The 20828-nt window shown below is 45.0% G+C and overlaps 1 protein-coding gene across 7 annotated transcripts in view; it reads right to left on the bottom strand.

Annotated features, from left to right (window-relative positions):
* BIRC6 (baculoviral IAP repeat containing 6) overlaps positions 1–20828 on the bottom strand; it is a 597017-nt gene that overhangs the window by 356627 nt on the left and 219562 nt on the right. For all 7 annotated transcript variants that reach the window (XM_077486418.1, XM_077486420.1, XM_077486423.1 and 4 more), the window contains exons 30-32: positions 17889–18108; positions 16020–16153; positions 11151–11288 (exon numbers count right to left, since the gene is read on the bottom strand). In XM_077486418.1, coding sequence (XP_077342544.1) covers positions 11151–11288; positions 16020–16153; positions 17889–18108 — 492 coding nt within the window. The remainder of the gene's footprint in view (positions 1–11150; positions 11289–16019; positions 16154–17888; positions 18109–20828) is intronic.

Below are 20828 nucleotides of genomic sequence, written 5' to 3'. Positions count from 1 at the left end.
CCAGAAGCTCTCTCTGGTTTGAGGATTGTCCTGCCTCCACTGTCAACCAGGCGCCCTCAAGGTGGGCACCCCAACCAAACACGCTGGTGTCGGTCGTGACCACCATAGTGGCCTGTCAGGACCAGGGCAGACCCTTGTCCAAGTTGTCCTGAATCCCGCCAAAGCCACTTTGATCTCCTGACCCCGGAAGACAGGGGCATAACCTGATCCAGGCTCTGCTCCCTGCCGTCCCCCCAATAACGGAGCAGGAGTCCATGCAAAGGGCGCTGATGATGCTTTGCCCACGCTGGAAAACAAGACGTCATCAGCCCCAGGACTCTCATAACCTCTCTGATCTGGGCTTCCCGACTGGATTGAAGCTGAGCTACCGCCTGCTCTACCTTCCGGATATTTTCCCCAGGGAGAAAAACCCTCATCTCTACTGACAAGATCCTGCACCCCAGATACAGTACCTCTTGTGTCGGGTCAACTGGGACAAAAACATGGGAGTAAACTCCCAGGCCTCGTTCCTTCTGGGGCACCTGCACCAGTAACCCTTGATCCACCAGGTCTCTCAAAAGTAGACCCAGCCCCTCCGCCTTCTCTCTGTCTTTTGGTAACCTGAAAGTTTGGGGGGGGGGGAACTGAAACCAACTCCAACCTGTAACCGTACCCGATTACATCCCGTATGAACGGACTTGAGGTTGAAGCGGTCCATTGTGGGAGGAACTTCCCCAGTCTTCCTCCCACTGGCACACAGGAGTCACTGGGACTTAGGGGTGGGTGGATTGAGGAGGATTAAATAAGATTTCTCCTCTGCCGTGCCCCTTGTGACCTGACCAATGTTTCTTGGGGCGAACCTCACAGCTTTAGCTTTTAGCCGTGTCACCTGTCCAGGCTTTAAGCCATACTGCCCTCCTGGCTGCATTCACTAATGCCACTGACCTAGCCGCTTATTTAACAGATTCTGCAGAGGCATCAGCCAAAAATCCTACCACCTTGAACAGTAATGGGAATGACTTCAACAGCTGCTGCCTAGAAGTGCCGCCGAAATATGCGACTGCAACTGGGTAAGCCAACACTAGATTTCTGGCCACACAGGTAGCTGCAAGGGCTGGCTTGAGCGCAATTGAAGAGGCATCCCAGGCCCTTTTAAGCAGCACGTCCCCCCTCTTATCCATGGGATCCTTGAGCAAACCCAACATAGCCCCACACACAGCACATTTCTTTCTAGGTAACTGTATCTGTCCTATCCTGTTTGACCTAGAAAAAAGACAAACAGGCTCCCATTAGAATACATCCCCTGACCCACACCACTGTGCTTAGGGTATGCCGAGGAAGTGCCCACCCCTCACCAGAGGTTCCCCCACCAAGGGAGGGTTTCTAAGGTCTAAATTAGCCCCCAACCCCTCAGTGTAAGACATGGTCTGCCCTTGCCATGCTTACCTGAGAGGTGCCGGAGCCGGCAGAACCGAAGTCCACCTGTACCACTGTGCCCTCTATAGTTTCAGTGTTCGCTCAGTCTCTCTGAGCCTTTACACTGCTCCGATGCCCCTACGGCCACACGGCTGCACCCTGGGAACTGGAACCAGTCCCACGGCACCCCCTGATGACAATTCTGGTGGAAGCGCATCCCTCGCACTTCCAGAAGCTGGAACACAGATGCCCCGCCTACTCACGCCGCGTCACTCCTACGGCAACACCGCTTCCTGCGCAGTACCCAGAAACAAACCGGCCAGGAGATCCGAGCATCTCCCGCCCGCCATCCGACCGGTCACAGGTACCAGCAGGGTCAGATAGGGGGAATACTGCTACACATCGGGGTCCCGCTCTCACCGAGCGCACACACGGCAGCGGTGGCTCACTAGTGACCCTCTCCTCCCCCCTACAGGAACGATGGGTGCTACGGGCTTGGCCCACAACAAGGTGCTCCCCCAGGACACCCCCTGAGATAAGGAGCTCCCCAAATGTACCGACGTGCTCCTTCCTGTCCGGCAGGAAACACAAAAAAACTGAGGAGGGCCTGGAGGACCACCCTTTTTATCTAATTGGGTAGACGTGTTTCCTGTTCCGGAGGGAGGAGCCCTACATCTCAGAGGCTGTCCTGGAAGACGAAAGGAGACATATGCTTTATATCGCTACATATTTTTTTAAAAGGCATGTACACTTGAATAGTGGGGCACCTAATGTATTATAAGAGGGGATTCATTAAAACACAGTTATTGTATTTTTTTAAACTTGTAGAGTATGATGGGGGCACTTCTCCTAGGAAGGGTGGGGCAACTCGGGATGACATCATCCCCCAATCGATTATGCCGGTCATAGCATCGATGCCGCATCGTGGACACCCGAATACCGATTATATTCAACAGCCTTAATATATACACACACACACACCTATATACACACACACACACACACACACACACACACACACACACCTTGTAATCTGACTTACCTAATCCCGCCACAGGACTGGACTGCTGGAAATTATCACATACAGATCCAGCCTTCACCCAGAACAGCGGGCAGTGTCATGCCAGACCTTCAAGGACCGGGTCCCCTTTAACGGGTCCACTCCCTTGGACCTGTACAGCACTCTCCTGGAGAACTCTTTGGTTGTATAAACATGACCACGGTTCTGGGTTCCAAGGTCCAGCTCATAAAGAGAAGGCAAAACCTGTGTGTTTCTTCTTCCACAAGGCCCAGGTACCTTCCATTTTGGTATTAAAGCACTTTAGATGGATCCGTTTGCACAGCTCCTTGACCCCACCAGGGATTGCTTAGCGGAGCTCTCCTTGCATTTCATCAACCGTGACCAACACCTTAGACACTGGCGAAAAAAACTGAGGTACTCCTGGTATGGGAGGGGTTATATAGGGAGGGGCACTTCCGGTTTCCTTTTTGGTTATAGCAGGGTCCATTCACCTAAAAGGTGGCCTATAACCCACATAGTTATTACTATGGTGCTCTGTGTCCCGTGACATATGATAAAGAAAAACAGTTTTCTGTAACTGGTTATAAAGGGTTTGCTTGAGTTTGGCTAAATCTAAAAGTCCATCTAACAATCCCCTCCCCCAGATTAACAATGTGACTGTCCAAAAGTGCCACTGTGCTTCTTCAGCCAGAGTGAGGGCACTAATGCAGTAGGGGTGTTAGCGACCAAATCATCAGGTAAAAAAGCTAATGCAGTCACCACATCTAAGGTTTGGCAAGTGGCAGTATAAACATTTTTTGGGGTTCAATACTGCTTTAAAGTCTGCTTTCCACCAGTATTTTCCACCAGTATTTTCTTCCATTTTTGTATGTTTTAATGCTTCAGGACCTCCCCACAGCAGATTTACTGCTACAGTGGCTCTCCTGTGCAGGAACACGTATATATACAGTGCCTTGAAAAAGTATTTATGCCTTGAAATGTTCCACATTTTGTCATGTTACAACCAAAGCTGTAAATGTATTTTATTGGGATTTTATGTGATAGACCAAACACAAAGTGGATCATTAAGTGGAAACAATAGTTTTCAATTTTTTTTACAAATAAATATCTGAAAAGTGCGGCGTGCATTTGTATTTAGCCCCCTTTACTCTGATATCCCTAACTAAAATCTAGTGGAACCAATTGCCTTCAGAAGTCACCCAATTAGTAAATAGATTCCACCTTTGTGTAATTGAATCTCATTATAAATATAGCTGCTCTGTGAAGCCCTCAGGTTTGTTAGAGAACCTTAGTGAGCAAACAACATGAATGCCAAGGAATGCACCAGACATGTCAGGGAAAAAGTTGGAGAAGTTTAAAGCAGGGTAAGGTTATAAAAAAAAAAAATAGCCCAAGCTTTGAACATCTCGCAGAGAACAGTACAATCCATCATCCAAAAATGGAAAGCGTATGGCACAACTGCAAACCTACCAAGACATGGCTGTCCACCTAAACTGACAGGCTGGGCAAGGAGAGCATTAAAGTGTAGTTTGATTATTTTTTGTTAAAAATAACAAACATGTTATACTTGCCTGCTCTGTGCAGTGGTTTTGCAAGAGGAGCCCACATCCTCCTCTTTTCTTGTCCTCCTTTGGTGTTCCTGGCTAGTCCCGTCTGTTGAGTGCCCCCACAGCAAGCAGCTTGCTATGGGGGCACCGTAGCCGAGGCTCCGTGTCCATTCAGACAGGGAGCCATGGCCCGGCCTCGCCCTCTCATTGGCTCACTGATTTTGATTGACAGTAGCGGGAGCCAATGGCAATTGGCTGCTCTCGGTCAATGAGGAGGGAGAGTCCTGGACAACAGAGCTCAGGTGGGAGAATCTGTCCACAGGACGATTAGCCGTGCACACCACAAATCTAGCCTTTAATGAAGGAGTAGCAAGAAGAAAGCCAATGTTGAAAGAAAGCCATAAGAAGTCCCGTTTGCAAGAAGCCATGTGGGAGACACAGCAAACATGTGGAAGAAGGTGTTCTGGTCAGATATGACCAAAATTGAACTTTTCGGCCTAAAAGCAAAAACGCTGTGTGTGGCGGAAAACTAACACTGCACATCACCCTGAACACACCATCCCCACAGTGAAACATGGTGATTGGCAGCATCATGTTATGGGGATACATTTCTTCAGCAAGGACAGGGAAGCTGGTGAGAGTTGAAGGGAAGATGGATGGAGTCAAATAAAAGGGCAATCTTAGAAGAAAACCTGTTAAGAATCTTCAAAATACTGGAGACAGAGGTTCACCTTCCAGCGGGACAATCAACCTAAACATACAGGCAAAGCTACAATGGAATGGTTTAATTCAAAGTTTAGATGGGCAATGGTGCAGCTGCACTGTTGAGCAATTATCAGGCTGTGGTGATCTGGCCCCCCAACAGTCAGTCAGAGGGACAGTGAACTGCCCCTGTTTAAAAAGTTTGAGAACCCCCGCTCTAGTGGTTACAGCAGAAAAAGGTGAAGGTACTGGAGTGGCAATCAGTCTCCTGACCTTAATATCAGCAAGCCACTCTGGGGAGATCTCTAATGTGCAATTAATGGAAGACGACCAATGACTCTGCATGACCAGGAGGCATTTTGCCCAGACAAGTAGGCACCTATACTACCTTCAAGAATTCTGGGCCTCAGACAACTATTACAAAAGACTGCACACCGTCCATGATGCTAAAGGGGGCAATACACAGTTTCAGGAACTAAGGGTATGCAGACTTTTGAAAAGGGGTAATTTCATTTGTTTACTTGTTACTAGCTTTTTGTTTTAGGATTGTGACCTACACTTGAATATAAATCCCATAAGAAAAAAAGAAATGTGTTTTGCCTGCTCACTCATACTCCCTTGCATATTTTACCAACTCTCAAAAGGGTATGCAAACTTTTGAGCAGAACCGTACCACCATCGCCTGCCCCTAGTAGCCAAGCCTGGAAAACACTCTAGGCAACCCCACATGTGATCCCCCTTAAAGGGCCCTAGTCACTGCAGGAACACTCACCAACTCTCGCTGCAGGATCCCGAGACTCCAGTTTGTAGCTTCAGGATACCACCTCCTGAACCCAAACATCAGTAATTGGAAAAAGTTAAAGATCCTCCACCCTAAAGTGGGGTGCACCTTCTTGCAGAGAAAATTTGGTAGGCATGGGGAGTCAGACCTTGGAAGCCAAGCTTCGAGGGTCTCAATAGTACATCAATGCAGTGGAGAAAAGAAAGGGACAGATCTTAATGCATTATTGCTTTTTTTCTCACCACTTGGACGTTTTATCATATCCCGCACGAAAGCACTTTATTTGGAATATTGTTTGTAACTTGGAACGTTATCACTTTATTGCGGTTGACATATAGCACCTCTTTACATTTTTTCATTTTTCATTTCACTATTTGGATTTTATGTTTGAAAGTGCAGCGTACTTTAGAATATTGGACATATCTTAACAGTCAGGGTCAGAGTTAGGCAGATTAGGTGCTTAAAGATGAGGGCATTTTCTACTGGAGAACAAAGCACCTTGTTAAGGCAAGAAACAGTTGGAAAAGATACAATGGGAAAGCCTGTGCAGGCTTAGGAGTTTTATAGGACCCAAGATAGCAAACAGCACTGGTAGAAGCCATAAGCTGATCCTCTAATTTCAGAGTGATGTACTGCATCAAATAAGAGCTAAACGTCTTGAGCAAGACTTACTAGCAGAAGGCAGCATAGAATTTTTTTTTTTTTTGGTACCCACATAAACATTGTTCATAAAAAAGCACTGTTTTATTAAATATGTAATTGTAAACCCAACATTTCCTATTCCTGATATTTGTCTGCTGTACCATGTACTTGTATGAAAAAATATCCTGCTCCACTATGTTCCATGTCACCTTACCTCCTGACCAGCAAACCACACATCACTCATCGGCAATTTTAGGGTTGTCCCGATACCGATAGCGAGCATTTGTGCGAATACCTTTACTCACACAAACGCTCCCAATGCCTAATCCGATACTTGGACCCGGAAGTCAGTGGGTGGAGCGGAGATCGGTCTAGCAGCAGTGGAACTAGGGGTAAGCTGGCAGGGGTGCAGGGCGCCAGCGCATATTCCATTCAAAATGGTGATCGGAGCCATCACAATCAGTAACGTTAGTGACGTTCCGTGTCTCCAGAGGGTAAACATCACGATGCCTATCTTGATACACCCTGCACGTGGCTGCAGTAAGCCAACAGCGGACATCTTGTTACACCAAGCCCATATAGTTCATGCTGGGTGTAACATTATGTCCTCTGCTGGCTTACTGAAGCCGAGTGCAAGGTGTACCAAGATAAGCATCGCAGCATACTTACTAGATGTTAAATGACATGAATGATGAGGCAAGTGCCTACCCACAAGTGTGGCATTTCAGTAAGTATCAGTGCCCATTAGAGAGTTACAGGACAAAAAAAAAGTATCGGAATCATTATCAGGACAACCCTAGTCAATTTAAACGTATGCCCTTTGTAACCATGGCGGCAAACCAAGCCATAGCGAAAGCATGGTAATCTATCTCACTTTGCATAATATCCCTCAAACACAGATGATTCATGCAAAAATGGAAGCAATTCTTAACATACCCAAATTTGAATTAGTATGGAAACCTTGGGTCAAATACTACCCTACCCCCAGGCTTTAATTTCTCGTTACTACTACCTTGAGAGCATCCAATGCTCACCTTCCTATTATACTTAACTTCTTATTAGATATCTTAATCACCGCACCTCTCTGGAGACTCCTTCCTCCAGTCTCCCATCCCTACACCCAAATCTTCTCTTCCTTCTTTGTCTACCAATCTGCTAAATTTCAGCAGGGAACACTAGGGATAGATCAAGTTACTGATCTACTCCCCGGGATAAGCGAAGCAATAGTGCCGGAACTTAGCCCAGATGAGGTTTTAACAACCTTCCCTACTATCCCTCAACTATACCTATCTTACCATTGATAACTCTGCCCCCTTCCTATATTTGTTTTACGATCCAATTAAATAGGTATTTTTCAATGCTTACTATCAACACCTTCTGGAATCACAGCCCATGATGTTCCCAACTGGAATTACATTGTAGCACAACATTATCTTAATTGATTTAGCTTGTTAACTCATTCTGCTTGGTGAAGCTTAATTACCGTATTTATCGGCGTATAACACTCACTTTTTCCCCCCTAAAATCAGGGGGAAATCGGGGGTGCATGTTATACGCCGATCCTCGCGCTTCCTAACCTTTTCTGGTGCTCTCGGCGGCATTCAGGTATTTTCGGCCGTTCTCGGCTATTTTCGGGCCGCTCTCGGCGGCTTTCGGAAAGTCGAAAGCAGCCGAGAACGCCCGAAAATAGGTGATAAGGGCCGAAAAAACCTGAAAGCCGCCGAGAGCGAGCGCCGCCCAGATACACAGGACATCCGCGCTCTATCTCGGCGGCGCCATTTTTAAAATGGCAAGGAGACAAGCCTGCAATGCAAGGCTGCAAATGACACTGACAAGGCTGCAAATGACACTGACAAGGCTGCATTGATGGGCATTTAAATGTAAGTTTTTTTTTTCCTTAAACTTCCCTCCTAAAAGTTTTTTTTCTATTAAATTCCCTCCTAAACTTGGGGTGCGGGTTATACGCTGGTGCGAGTTATACGCCGATAAATACGGTACCTTCTCTTATTCTTATTGTATTAATACATATATTACTAATGTACAAATTTTCTTGTAACTTGTAATAATCAAAATATTTGAAAAAGGAAAAGTATCCTGTTCTCTTTGTATTGCCTTTGTATTCCCTTTGTGAAATAACTGTGTTCCTGCCAATTCCTCTGCTTTCCTATTAAAAACTGACCACACTAAGCATTCAAGCACAGCCTGGTCAGATCACAGCCTGCAATAATGCAATGATCAGTTTATGTAAACTTTTTGAACTTTTATTCCCATTTTAAACTAAGTGGGTTGTTCTACAAGGTGAGAGTTTATGGATACTTTAACCACTTGCCGCCCACCCTATTACAAATTGACGGCGGCAAAGTGGTTTCATAATCCTAACCGGACGTCATATGACGTGATTAGGATTATGAGCCACTGCGCGCCCCCGGGGGCGCGCATCGCGGCGATCGTTGTTGCGGGGTGTCAGTCTGACACCCGGCAACTACGATCTCGGTAAAGAGTCTCAGACGGAGACTCTTTACCATGTGATCAGCCGTGTCCAATCACGGCTGATCACAGTGTAAATGGGAAGAGCCGGTGATCGGCTTTCCCTCACTCGCGTCTGTCAGACGCGAGTAGAGGAGAGCCGATCGGCTGCTCCTCTGACAGGGGGGGTCTGTGCTGATCGATTATCAGCACAGCCCCCCCCTGAGGATGCCCACACTGGACCACCAGGGACACCACTAGACCACCAGGGAAAAGGTAATAAAAATCCATAATCCTCCCTAGACCACCAGGGTGCCAGTCAGCACAATGGGTGCCAATCAGTGGCCACAATGGGCATCACTGATTGGCATGCATTATTGTTTGGCACTGATTGGCATCCATTACTATAACACTGATGGCGCCTATGAGTGCCCACCTGTGCCGCCTATGAGTGCCCACCCGTGCCGCCTATGAGTGCCCACCCGTGCCGCCTATGAGTGCCCACCCGTGCCGCCTATGAGTGCCCACCCGTGCCGCCTATGAGTGCCCACCCGTGCCGCCTATCCGTGCCCACCCGTGCCGCCTATCCGTGCCCACCCGTGCCGCCTATCCGTGCCCACCCGTGCCGCCTATCCGTGCCCACCCGTGCCGCCTATCCGTGCCCACCCGTGCCGCCTATCCGTGCCCACCCGTGCCGCCTATCCGTGCCCACCCGTGCCGCCTATCCATGCCCACCCGTGCCGCCTATCCATGCCCACCCGTGCCGCCTATCCATGCCCACCCGTGCCGCCTATCCATGCCCACCCGTGCCGCCCATCCGTGCCGCCCAACCGTGCCGCCCACCCGTGCCAGCTATCAGTGCCAATTTGTGCCACCTATCAGTGTCCATCCGTGTCGCCCATCCGTGTCGCCCATCCGTGCCGCCCATCCGTGCCGCCCATCCGTGTCGCCCATCCGTGTCGCCCATCCGTGCCGCCCATCCGTGCCGCCCATCCGTGCCGCCCATCCGTGCCGCCCATCCGTGCCGCCCATCCGTGCCGCCCATCCGTGCCGCCCATCCGTGCCGCCCATCCGTGCCGCCCATCCGTGCCGCCCATCAGTGCCGCCCATCAGTGCCGCCCATCCGTGCCGCCCATCCGTGCCGCCCATCAGTGCCGCCTATCAGTGCCGTCTATCAGTGCCGTCTATCAGTGCCGTCTATCAGTGCCACATTGGTGCCCATCAGTGCCACCTTATCAGTGCCCATCAGTGAAGGAGAAAACGTACTTATTTACAAAGTTTTGAAACTGAAACAAAAAAAAACATTTTTTTTTTCAAAATTTTCGGTATTTTTTTATTTGTAGCGCAAAAAATAAAAACCGTAGAGGTGATCAAATACCACCAAAAGAAAGCTCTATTTGTGGGAAAAAAATGATAAAAATTTCATTTGGGTACAGTGTAGCATGACCGCGCAATTGTCATTCAAAGTGCGACAGCGCTGAAAGCTCAAAATTGGTCTGGGCAGGAAGGTGTTTAAGTGCCCTGTATTGAAGTGGTTAAATCAATTCTGAATTTGATATAATAAAATAAGGCTTTTTTAATGAATATGCTTATGTGGGTACTTAAAAGTCCACTCATCTCTATGTTTTCTGGTGATCAACTCATTTTTGGATGTGATATCACAATGTGAGCCCACTTAGGCACATACTCATTAGTCAAGGACTGGAGAGACTCCGAACCATAGAACTCAGATTTTGGCCAATTGCGTCAAAGCCACCACAGGAAAAGCAGATAGAAAATATGCAGGAAAAGGCATGGAGTGTGCTTTTGGTCAAAATCATTAATAGGGTGATTTGGGCCAGAAGAACTTGCATAACAGTAGTAAGAAGATCAGCCAAGAGGGCAGAGAATACAGCCACAATCGATGGAACTAAAGGGGACTCAGAAAATTGCATATACTCTCGGAGCAGGGGGCAACATGGGTCCACTATGTCACCTTGCGGAAAGGATGCTGGATTACTTTACTGATGTGACACTGTAATAATAAAATACTGAATATGTTTCCAACAGAGTGTGGGTGATGCCCTTTTGTTTTACTGAGCTGCAACCCTAGAGCTTTTATTATGAGCTGCAGCCCACTGGTACATCAGGTTTGCTTGTACTGTCCAATCCACTTGTAGATGGCAGTATAACCCAAATGTTAAATGCTTTGTCTCTCAATGGCCTACAAAGAAAAACATATGGCTCACCACAGAGGACTAGAACATATTTGTTATATATGAGGCACACAAAAATAAGCATTCATGAAAACATCTGCACTGATAAAAAAAAAAAAAAAAGTGAAATATCAGAGGTAGGCAGCCTCAGCACTTCAGTAACTACAAATCCCATGAAGCATTGCATAAGCAACAGCCACAAGCATGACTTCCAGGGACAGAAGAATAATGGGATATGTCGTTTCAACTACATTAATTTCAGCTGGAGTGCCAAGGCTGCCCACCTTGGTCTACATCATGGAAAAAGAGGACCACATAGGGAGGAACTTTCCCTATATTAATATGAAAAAAGAAAGCTGTCTACACAGCATGTGGGTACAAATGACTAATGAATTCCTTACCTGACATGAACCGTTCTCTATCCTTTCCATTTAAGGTTTTTTTCGAAGCTGCAGCTTCATCCTCTACTGTTGCAACATAATCCAGTAAACGAGAAACCAGCATGACTACCCAACTTATCATAGGAATGTCCAGGACCCCTAAAGAAATATTCACAGATTATTGCAGAAAATAAAAAGGTTTTCTACCTAACAGCACACTTTCATAAGACAAACTGCTACTATAAAACGCTACTAAAGGGGGAGGATTTTTATTTATTATAGATAAAACAAAAAATAAAAATAAAAAATATAGGCCAGTCCAGGATAACCACTCCTATAGCTTGCTTCAGCTTGTAGCAAGCAGTACTATGCGCATTAACGTAAACACAGAATGGACCCAAGTCCATTGTGTAAGGAACACAGGAATTCCGATGCAGCTAGAATGTCCCAAAAGCAGTTTAACCTGGGAAGGAGGTAACAAAAGCAACAACCTCGACAGGCCCAACAAAACATTGGGGATGGTTGGCAGTCTGAGAGCCTAATGAGATTGAGCCCGCCAACCTAAAGGTGAACATGCCATCCAGAGGGGAGGATACTGAATATACCTGATGCTCAAAACCAGGATAGCAGGCTACCCTCAGAAAGGAACTATTCCATGCATAAGGGCACACTCAAAACAGGATCAAGCGAGAAGCTGTTCAACCACAACCCACCAAAAATAGCTGGAACATGAAAATTTCCACATAGGTAAAAGGAAAAGAGACCCACAAACTTGATGTGGTCATAAATGAATGGGGTCATGCCCCAGATGGAACAAGTGCCAAGGAGGAATTGAAGACAAACAAGGGCCTAGTGAAAAAAAAAAAAACAGCCGATCTAAGTGAGAAAGCCCTACGCAATGTTATTCCTGACCGAAATAAGGGAAAAAAAAGCTTCACAGCTAAGCTACAATTATCAGGGAAAACAAAGCAGCAGCTAGAACAAAACACCCAGCAAGAAGTTAAAGGTGACTCCGCAGCCCACTAGAGAACTTAGAAATTTGATTCCACAAAATAACTAACTATGGGTGAAGGATTAAGCAGGGTAATGGAGGTAGAGCCAAGCCTCACTGGTAAAGATGAACTTCCTCTGTTTTTTTGGAGGCATTCCAGAGGGGAAATCCACTAAAAAACAAACCTACCTATCACTGGAAACAAGTCCATAAATCTAGGAATGCACATGAGCCCCAAGATCCAGCATAATGTCAGCATCTATGGAGCAAGGAACAGAAAATGTTATCAGCACAGTGATTTTAGTGCAAAAAAGTGCCCAAAGACCTCTGACCAGCATAATCTGCCACGCAGGGTCTGAGGCACACTTGGAACCTCTTTATGTACAGAGGCTTTTTAATTGAGAGAAACTGGTTTTCATGGGTGCAAGAACAACCCCCCTTTCCACTTAGAAATGAAGAAACAGCAACACCTCGATGGTATCCAACTGAGTCCAAACCAGGAGGGCTGCTCAGGAACCAGATCCACAATATAGGAGAAAGTGGCTGAAGTGAAAAATAAAAAGGAGGGAGAAAAATCGGATTACTTCAAGAAGAGGGTCTAACTGGGCCCAATTTGAACATTATCACTTAGGGGTGTACTCACTTTTGTTTCCAGCGGTTTAGACATTAATGGCTGTGTGTTGAGTTATTTTGAGGGGACAGCAAATTTACACTATTATACAAGCTGTACACTCACTAATTTACATTGAAGCAAAGTGTCATTTCTTCTGTGTTGTTACATGAAACGATATAATGAAATATTTTAAAAAATTTGAGGGGTGTACTCACTTTTGTGAGATACTGTACCTGCCCTTAAGGAACGGGCTACATCAAGGCATATTTGCTCTTAATTTATTATTTGCTGTATGTGCTCCAACCTTGACTCTCAAATTAGCGTTTCCACATATTGGCTTACACACATTGTCAAACGTTGCGCAACTAAAACCTAGGTTTTTAACACAAAATTGTTAGCTGGTAAAACTTGTTTTTTAGGTTGTGTTTTTCATTTTGCTGGCTTGCTGGGAAGTTTTCTGGGAAAACATTTGTGCGGTCCATGGAGACATCTCTTGAAGGACAAATAAGTCAGACACTCTTTGGATGTGGCAGCGGCATCCATCACCTTAAAGAGTAACTGCAGCTTGCTCACGTAATTTGTAAGAAAAACATTGCCATTCTGAAGCTTCCCTTCAACCACTTTGCATATTTTATATATACACTGTGATTCTGTACTTGACAAATATTCTGTAGGAATCTCCCTCCACTGGGTCTGGCTGCAACCAACTGTGGGCAGCGACGCTGCTGCCTGCTCACTTCCTGGATTTAAACAGACACCCCTCCAGCCCGGCAGCTCTCATTGGCCCTCTTATGACCATTCACTCCCCCCCCCCCCCCCCCTTCCTGGCAAACACTCAGGAGATAGAGAGCGAGAGAGAACTGTGCATTATATCATAAACAGAGAAACAGATAGTGGGCTGTATAAGGTGTGTACTGGCAGAAAAAAAAAGTTTTACTATCCAAAGTTAAAACAGGGGAAGAAGATTAATAGATGGAAAGTTGAAAAAAAATGACTGATGGTCTGCTTTAAAAACAGAGTGATCTGTGTATATGCACAGACATCAAATCCATATGGAACACAAGTTTAGACACTTGACACGCCACCCCAACTGGATGTGTAAGGCTCCAGGTTATTGTTCCACAAGCTCAACTAAAAAATTGTCTACCTTAGCGGTGGAGAGATCATTTCTGAGAGATCTAATCCATTCTGCAATATTTTGCCAAAATAAGACCACAGCCACAAGAAGAAAGGCAGAAACTTTCAAAGAAAACTCGGACTTGAACTGCACTGCTGGTCAGAATCCTTAAAAGATCAGCACAGAACCCTTCAGGGTACTACCAATTGGCATAAATGAAGATCCCAAGTAGCAGATATAGTGAAAAGGTCTTTACAACTGTAGGAGCTCTGAAAGACCCAGAGCTGGAGATATCAGGCTAATCCTCAAAATGCAGTGTAGTACACACTGTCAATAAGGTTTTAACGCTGGCAATTCTGAGGCGAGAGCAGGAGACTGTGGTGTATCAAAAACAGCCTCTTCAAAAAGTCAAGCTGGTCACAGCACCTGTAGACCCAGCCTATTTAAAGGGCATAGGAAGGTCGGAGGTAGATTCTGCAGGAAATAGTGCTGAAGAGTGCCTAAAACCTCTGAAGGCAGAATCTGCAAGGAACTGGGTGAACTATGCACAAGTCTTAAGTAACTGTGGTAGAGGTCCATGACAGCAGGGTAGGGTTTCATCCGACAGACGGAAACTCCAAAGCTGTAGATTTAGGGTCACTGAAATTCAGCTAGTAGGCATCTGCACACTTGGAGGATCCTGAATAGACACCTCAGGAACCATTAGAGTATTGGCTGGGGTGTGCTGAAGCAGTGGGACTTTCACTCTTGTGTATAGGTACTCACAAACCCAGGCAGCTTGTGCCGATGGGGTGGCCACATGCGACCAGGCCTCTCTGTAAGCCGGCACGAGAACCCAGAGATGAGCGCTCCATGTGCTGAGGAAAAAACTATGGCTCTGGACCTGGAAAGCACCCTACGAGATAACCTTGTACACGATGGTATGGAATGCAAAACAGAACCTGAATGTCACATTTCAGGTTAGTCCTAAAAATGTCCAGGCATTCCATAGTCAAGCTGAGGAAAGGCAGATCCAGATAGATGCTATTTGGAGACCAGCTAAAACAGCAAAGCAGTGGAAAATCTTGGTTGAAGCCACTGAAGAAATCGAAAAAGAAAAGAAAAAAAAAAAAAAAAAAAAAACTAGAAGACTGGTTAGACTTTTCTCCACAAAAGATTAAGAAAAGACATCCATTCTCTTGAGACACTAGCAAAAAAACATGTCATGCAGGGAGTAGGAGGCAATATCTGGACTTGCCTATAATTTATATTTTGTTCGCCAATGTCCAATCCTTCTGCAGGTGGCACAATTCTTGTGTCCTCCAGAAGACAAAAGAAAATGTGTTCCCGATCCCAGATCTTTAGCTTCCGGCATTAAAATATGAGCACCGATAGAGCTTTGCATTGAATATTTAGACCTCATGTACACTGGGCTTAAAAAAAAGCAATACTTACAGGCGTTTGACACTTTTTTTAGCGTTTACAGGCAAGAACAGAAAAAACAATCAGAACTTGCATAAAAAAATTCCTCTAATATTGTAACAGCATTTATTGCACGTGAGGGATTTATAGGCATACGAGTGCAAAGTTATTCTATCGCTAGGACATTTATTTGTTAAATTAAATTTATGCTCATACACTTTTTCAAATGCAGGTTTGGAGCTTTTTTTTGCCGTTGCGCTGAGCACAAATATATGCATAAATGTCCGCGTGTGCATCACTCCATTAAACACCATGCAAAAGCATTCATGGCCATAAAGCCAGGTGCCCCTAAGAGCAGTATTTTCCTACGCATGTGCATGAGGCTAAAAAGCAGAAACACTGAGCACATCTAGACACATTTGAATGTTAATGCACTCCTATGGTCAGAATAAATACATTTTCTGGCCAATGCAATTCATTAACGCTCAAATGCTTGATGTACCTAAACACATGTGCAATATGTGGCTTCAGGTGTGTTTTTTTAAGCAGCTTACAAAGCAAACACCCTGTGTGCTTGAGGCCTGATAATTCATCAACTGTAAGAAACAGAAGTAACTTGGCAATAAACTAAATCTGTAAAAAACCTGAAGACATTAAAAACAAATCAAATGCATAAGCAGATTTCAAGTAGAAAATGCAAGACAAAATTAAAAAAATAAAAATAAAAAGTAATTGAACAATCTAACCCATACATGAAAAGGCTCTTACCCTCAACACGCCTATAAACAGGTAAATGTGGCTGTAGAGGTGATAAAAGGTTGTCCAGCAGATTCAATAAACTTTCCAAGACTCCACTATTACTAAGGGATCTTTGGCCTATACAAGAAAGTAGCATGAAGACTCTGCAAACAAAGCAAAGACAAAGCATTGACGTAATTAATCTGAACAGGGTGGTACTAACATAGGATCTCCATTCAAAATCTTCAAGAGGGATATTTGCCTGCATTCAGGAACAAAAAAACAAAAAACAAAAAAAAAAAAAAAAAAAACAGACGCTGGCTCAGTGTAGAGTGGTGGAAACCACTAAAGGATTAGTCCAGCCTGAGCTTTTTAGGCTGGGCTTATCCTAAGGGTCACAGGAGTGCAATTCGTTTTGAACTCCTGTGACACGTTTTCAGCCGAGAGCAGTCTGAAGTCAGCTCTCCTGATGTCATTGCAATCAGTAGAGGCAGCGCATCATCCCAACTTCCGAAGTGTGGATCCACCAGCTGGCTTGACTGATTGCAGTCTCAGCGAGCCTCTGAGATGACTGCTACCCACCCTTCCACAGCTCAGCGCTCCAATGAGCGTGGAGGAGCAGAGAGGAGAGATGCTGACAGTCAGAAGCTCTCCGCTTGGGGAGGTGAGAGAACGGAGCCTTCGGTGGTGTTCAGTGGCTCAGGTTTTTGGTGCAGACGCCGGGGGACAGCTGCAGAATCGGTCTGATACTGCATACACCTAGGTAAGCATGAATCCCAAAAAAATAAATCCCATGCTGCCATTTTAAGTAATACTGCACTCACATGTAATGGAGGAAATGTCAGCTTGTCATCTGTGGAGGTCTTCACACCTCTAGCAGAAATTTTCAGGCAAGCGGCTGGTGTTGTGCAGAAATCAGCCGGGAAGCTGCTGGGTGGTGAGAAGCATTCAGCTTCTATGTTTTCGAATGAGATGCTTTCAATGATACAGAGTACTCCTTTTCCTTATGGTTTGACAAAGGGATGGAGCCCCAAAATGCGCAACAATGTCCCTTTATGGAGTGACATCACCTCATCCCAGCTGAAATTACCAAGCCAGCCAAGGACACAGAGAAGCTGCCGCTCTATTGTGTTGCATGTGGTTCTGCTTCCCCAGCCACATCACTCCAGTCTGCATCTGCCCAGACTCTGCATATCAGAAGAGTACCAAGCAAGCCAAGAACACCGGTGCAGATGCACACCATGCCGCCGGCTTCTCCTACCCCCCCCCCAGCAGCTTCTCGGCCGATCTCTGCTAGAGATGTCAAGACCCCCACAGATGACAAGCTGATATTACCGCCATTACATGCGTGTGCAATATGTATTCATTACCCAATAGCAGTTTCCTACACTCAGAGGCACACTTAGTCTTTCTGCTTTCCTATAGTTGGTTAACTCGCGATTACTTCTATATTGGTAAAATGATAAGACCAATACATTAACGTTTTAACAGAGATACCAGTTGCTTGAAATGCTGGGTTTTGGAAGTAGTCCCCCAAGATGGTAGAGGAGGGAATTTTGACCAGATAGTTTTACAACATGAAGCCAAGTTTCAATGGGAGCTGAAGGTACAAATCTTTAGTTTGTTTACTCGGGATCTACATAGGGGAGCTTCCTCTTCCCTCTGAATGTGATCTTTTCAACTGTTTATCACCATATTTCCCTCACATCCACTCCACTGTACTTTTGGTCTGCTTACAGCAGTGATAGTTTTTTCCTATGGATATTTGCTTGCACCAACTTAAATGTATGCCCATCCAAAAACTGATATTTCAGTCATAGGTAAACACTGATGGTGTGAATCACCCACTATCCTATCTCCAAGCAGCACAATGCATTCATATTTAAAAGTATTACTCACCGGTCCTGAGGAAAGATCAACAACTGCTCTGAGTTGTATAGTTCTTGTAAAACATTGGAAAGAAACTGGCCCCACCATCTTTCAGCACCACAGAGCTGCACCAAGAGCAGGCCAGTGTGCAGTCTTATCTTTGGTGTTCCACTTATGCACAAGTGTTTAAACAGCTCTTCACAGGCCTGTGCATGAAAAGTGTTCTGGAGGACTGCTGGTACAGAATGTCCTACAAAAAAAGGGGGTGGGGGGGGGGGTGGGTTTACAATAAACGCTATTTTATCAATACATTTGTCATTTGCATTATTATGGAAAGTCATATATGGGAGATGCTATTGCTAATTTTCTTCTGAAGAGGTTAACACCTTAGATGTCATGCCAACCTAACATGCTATTTGACATAGTGATCACAATTTGCAGCCCTGTGATTATAGTTATTATTTCAACACTCAAGTATAAAGACAGAAGCTGCTACAGCACACATTATATTAGCAGCTTGGCAAATTAAACCAAAGGAATTTAAATGAGGAAGCAGACAGGTGCACTTCAATGTCATCAGATCTTTCATCCAACATATTGAAGGCAGAACGTACACATGGCAGCCCCATGTGGAGCATGCAACACATTTCACCATCAAACAGGTTTGATCTCCATGACCAAGCCAGGGTGGGTGAAACACACTAAAAGTAGGGCAATCCCAGGCAGGGCTGCAGTGTGCCATGTCCAGTTTCAACAAAGATGTATGAAACATCCAACACCATCGGAGGGCAGTTCTCTGCTTCCTCATTTATTTCAGAAAAGTGAGGTCGAACTCTTGATGACTGGCACTGAAGGCTCCAGAGCCAGGGAATTTTAAGTAGTATGTAGCAAAAAAGACTTTACAGTTAAAGTTTCAGACAGTTTAGGAAAATTCAAGACATCAGTTAATAGCTTTGCAGTCTGCCTTCAACCAACAAAATGGATTGAGAGAAAAACATTACACCAAAATAGAAATACTGAAAGACTATTTACTATAATATAATGGGATGTGAAAAGAAAAAAAAAATATTTGATCGAAAAAGTAGTGGAACTGAGAAGTGGGCAATACAGAAACGCCAACAGGACCATGAATACAAACAGATAACAGAGGGCTTGAAACTCCATCATTACAATCCTTACTCCCAAAACTGGCATCAGAAGAGAAGAGGTGCAAGCCTTGCAAATCTGGGAAACCGATGCCCGATGATGAAAAACCTATGAAGCACTGACAGATCCAGTAGAAAGTGGCTTAAAAGCAAAGGCATCCTTCACACTCTTGGCTTGTGTGATCACTTGTCTAATACACCTGACAATGGTGGAACAAATTTGATGTTGTGGAGAAGAGGTCTTAAACGAAATTGGACGAATTGAGCAGCCTTAAAAAGGAGGCTAGCATGACACCCAGAACTCTCAAGGAGAATCTTAGATAGGGATACCCATGAAGAGAAAGCAGTTTCTTCTTTGGAAGGAAAACCTTACATGGGATGTGTCTAGAATCAGATCCAATTATTTTGAACGGAAGGGTGGAGAGAGGGTTTTTGGAAATTGATCACCCAACCAATAGCTTAAGCATCTGTACTGAAGCCACAATAGCAGGTGTATAAGAGTGTAGGGTTGAAAAATATTATGCAGCCTCTAACATTGACTCTGGGTCCTCCTCCTTTCCTAGTATATTTCTGCCCATTCTAGTCTGGACATATCGGGTTCCAGTTTAGGAGTAGACAGTAAAGTTATAAATGCCCTGCCATTTTGTAGCCTTGGACAGCAATGGCTGTAATAAAACCATCTGCTGCCTGAGAAACTGACATAGCTGTGGAAAAATATGCCTTAGTCAGGTAGGTCACTTGTTGCACTCTGAGGTTGCGTTTTATGCATGCCTTAGGCAGAGCAAACATTTGCCTGAGCTTTTTCCATGGCTCCCCAGTATAGAAAATATGGTGTCTCCAGGAAAGGAATATGCAGCAATCCAGATGCAGACTATACTGTGGCAAAGTCGCCCAGGTATGGCCACTAAAGGCCACAGTGGCTTTGTACAGCTGCAGAGTTGATGGAAAAATCAAGAAAAAGGTTTACTTCTCAGAGCAGAGTAGTAGTACACCTAAGGAAAGTAGCAAAGAAACTGAGGTTTGCTGTGAGTAGGGAGGGTATCCACTGGGGCTGTACTTACAGCTTTTGTATGCCAATGTCCAATCACCTAGCGAAAGCTGCATAACCAAAACCATCAGATTTAGATGCTGTAATGTACAGTTAAGAAAACCGTTTTGGTGCATTGCAATTATGCCTTAATTTAAAACAAGTACTGAGAAGGTAGGGTCAAGTTCCCCATCTACATCTTAAAGCTTTATTTTCTAAACGGACAGAAGTGCATCTTTATTATTCAACCAGTCAATGATAATTTTTCTTTTTTTTTTTTTTTTTTACTGTAGCAGCAATACAGGGATGGCATTTTTGAGGATTTGAACCATTTTTTAAATGTACTCCCATTACTGGACTGATAGACATTGAAAGAGCAGGATTATTGGATTTCTCATGAGATCTGATGAGATCTAAACCATTACAATGTTGCACCATTCACTTGGTTACTTCCTGTAGTGGGAAGCAACACAGATGTGCATAAGGGACATAAAGGCAAGCAACTAAGGCTAAATTCAAACTAGCTCATTCTCTGAGACTAAGCAGCTACTACCAGGGGTTTAGGAGGAAAGCCAGCAATTTTCAATGGGACTAATGAACAGAAAATTCAAGTCCCATTGACTTGAATGGCAGCGTTTAACGGGCAGTGGCATCTGTCAACTTGACATGCTACATTAAATTGACTATGACACAAAACAGCTCCCTCCAGCTGTACTGCGGACTTTAGATGGGCAGTAAAACCATGATTCAACTACCTGTAACAGCCCCGGCCGCTTATGTGAAAGAAACCCAAGACAA

Source organism: Lithobates pipiens, unplaced genomic scaffold, assembly GCF_037356315.1.
Source record: "Lithobates pipiens isolate NorthernLeopardFrog02 unplaced genomic scaffold, aLitPip1_a1.2 Scaffold_18, whole genome shotgun sequence".
In the NCBI taxonomy this organism is placed as follows: Eukaryota; Metazoa; Chordata; class Amphibia; order Anura; family Ranidae; genus Lithobates; species Lithobates pipiens.
This window is presented reverse-complemented; position numbering and strand designations above follow the sequence as displayed.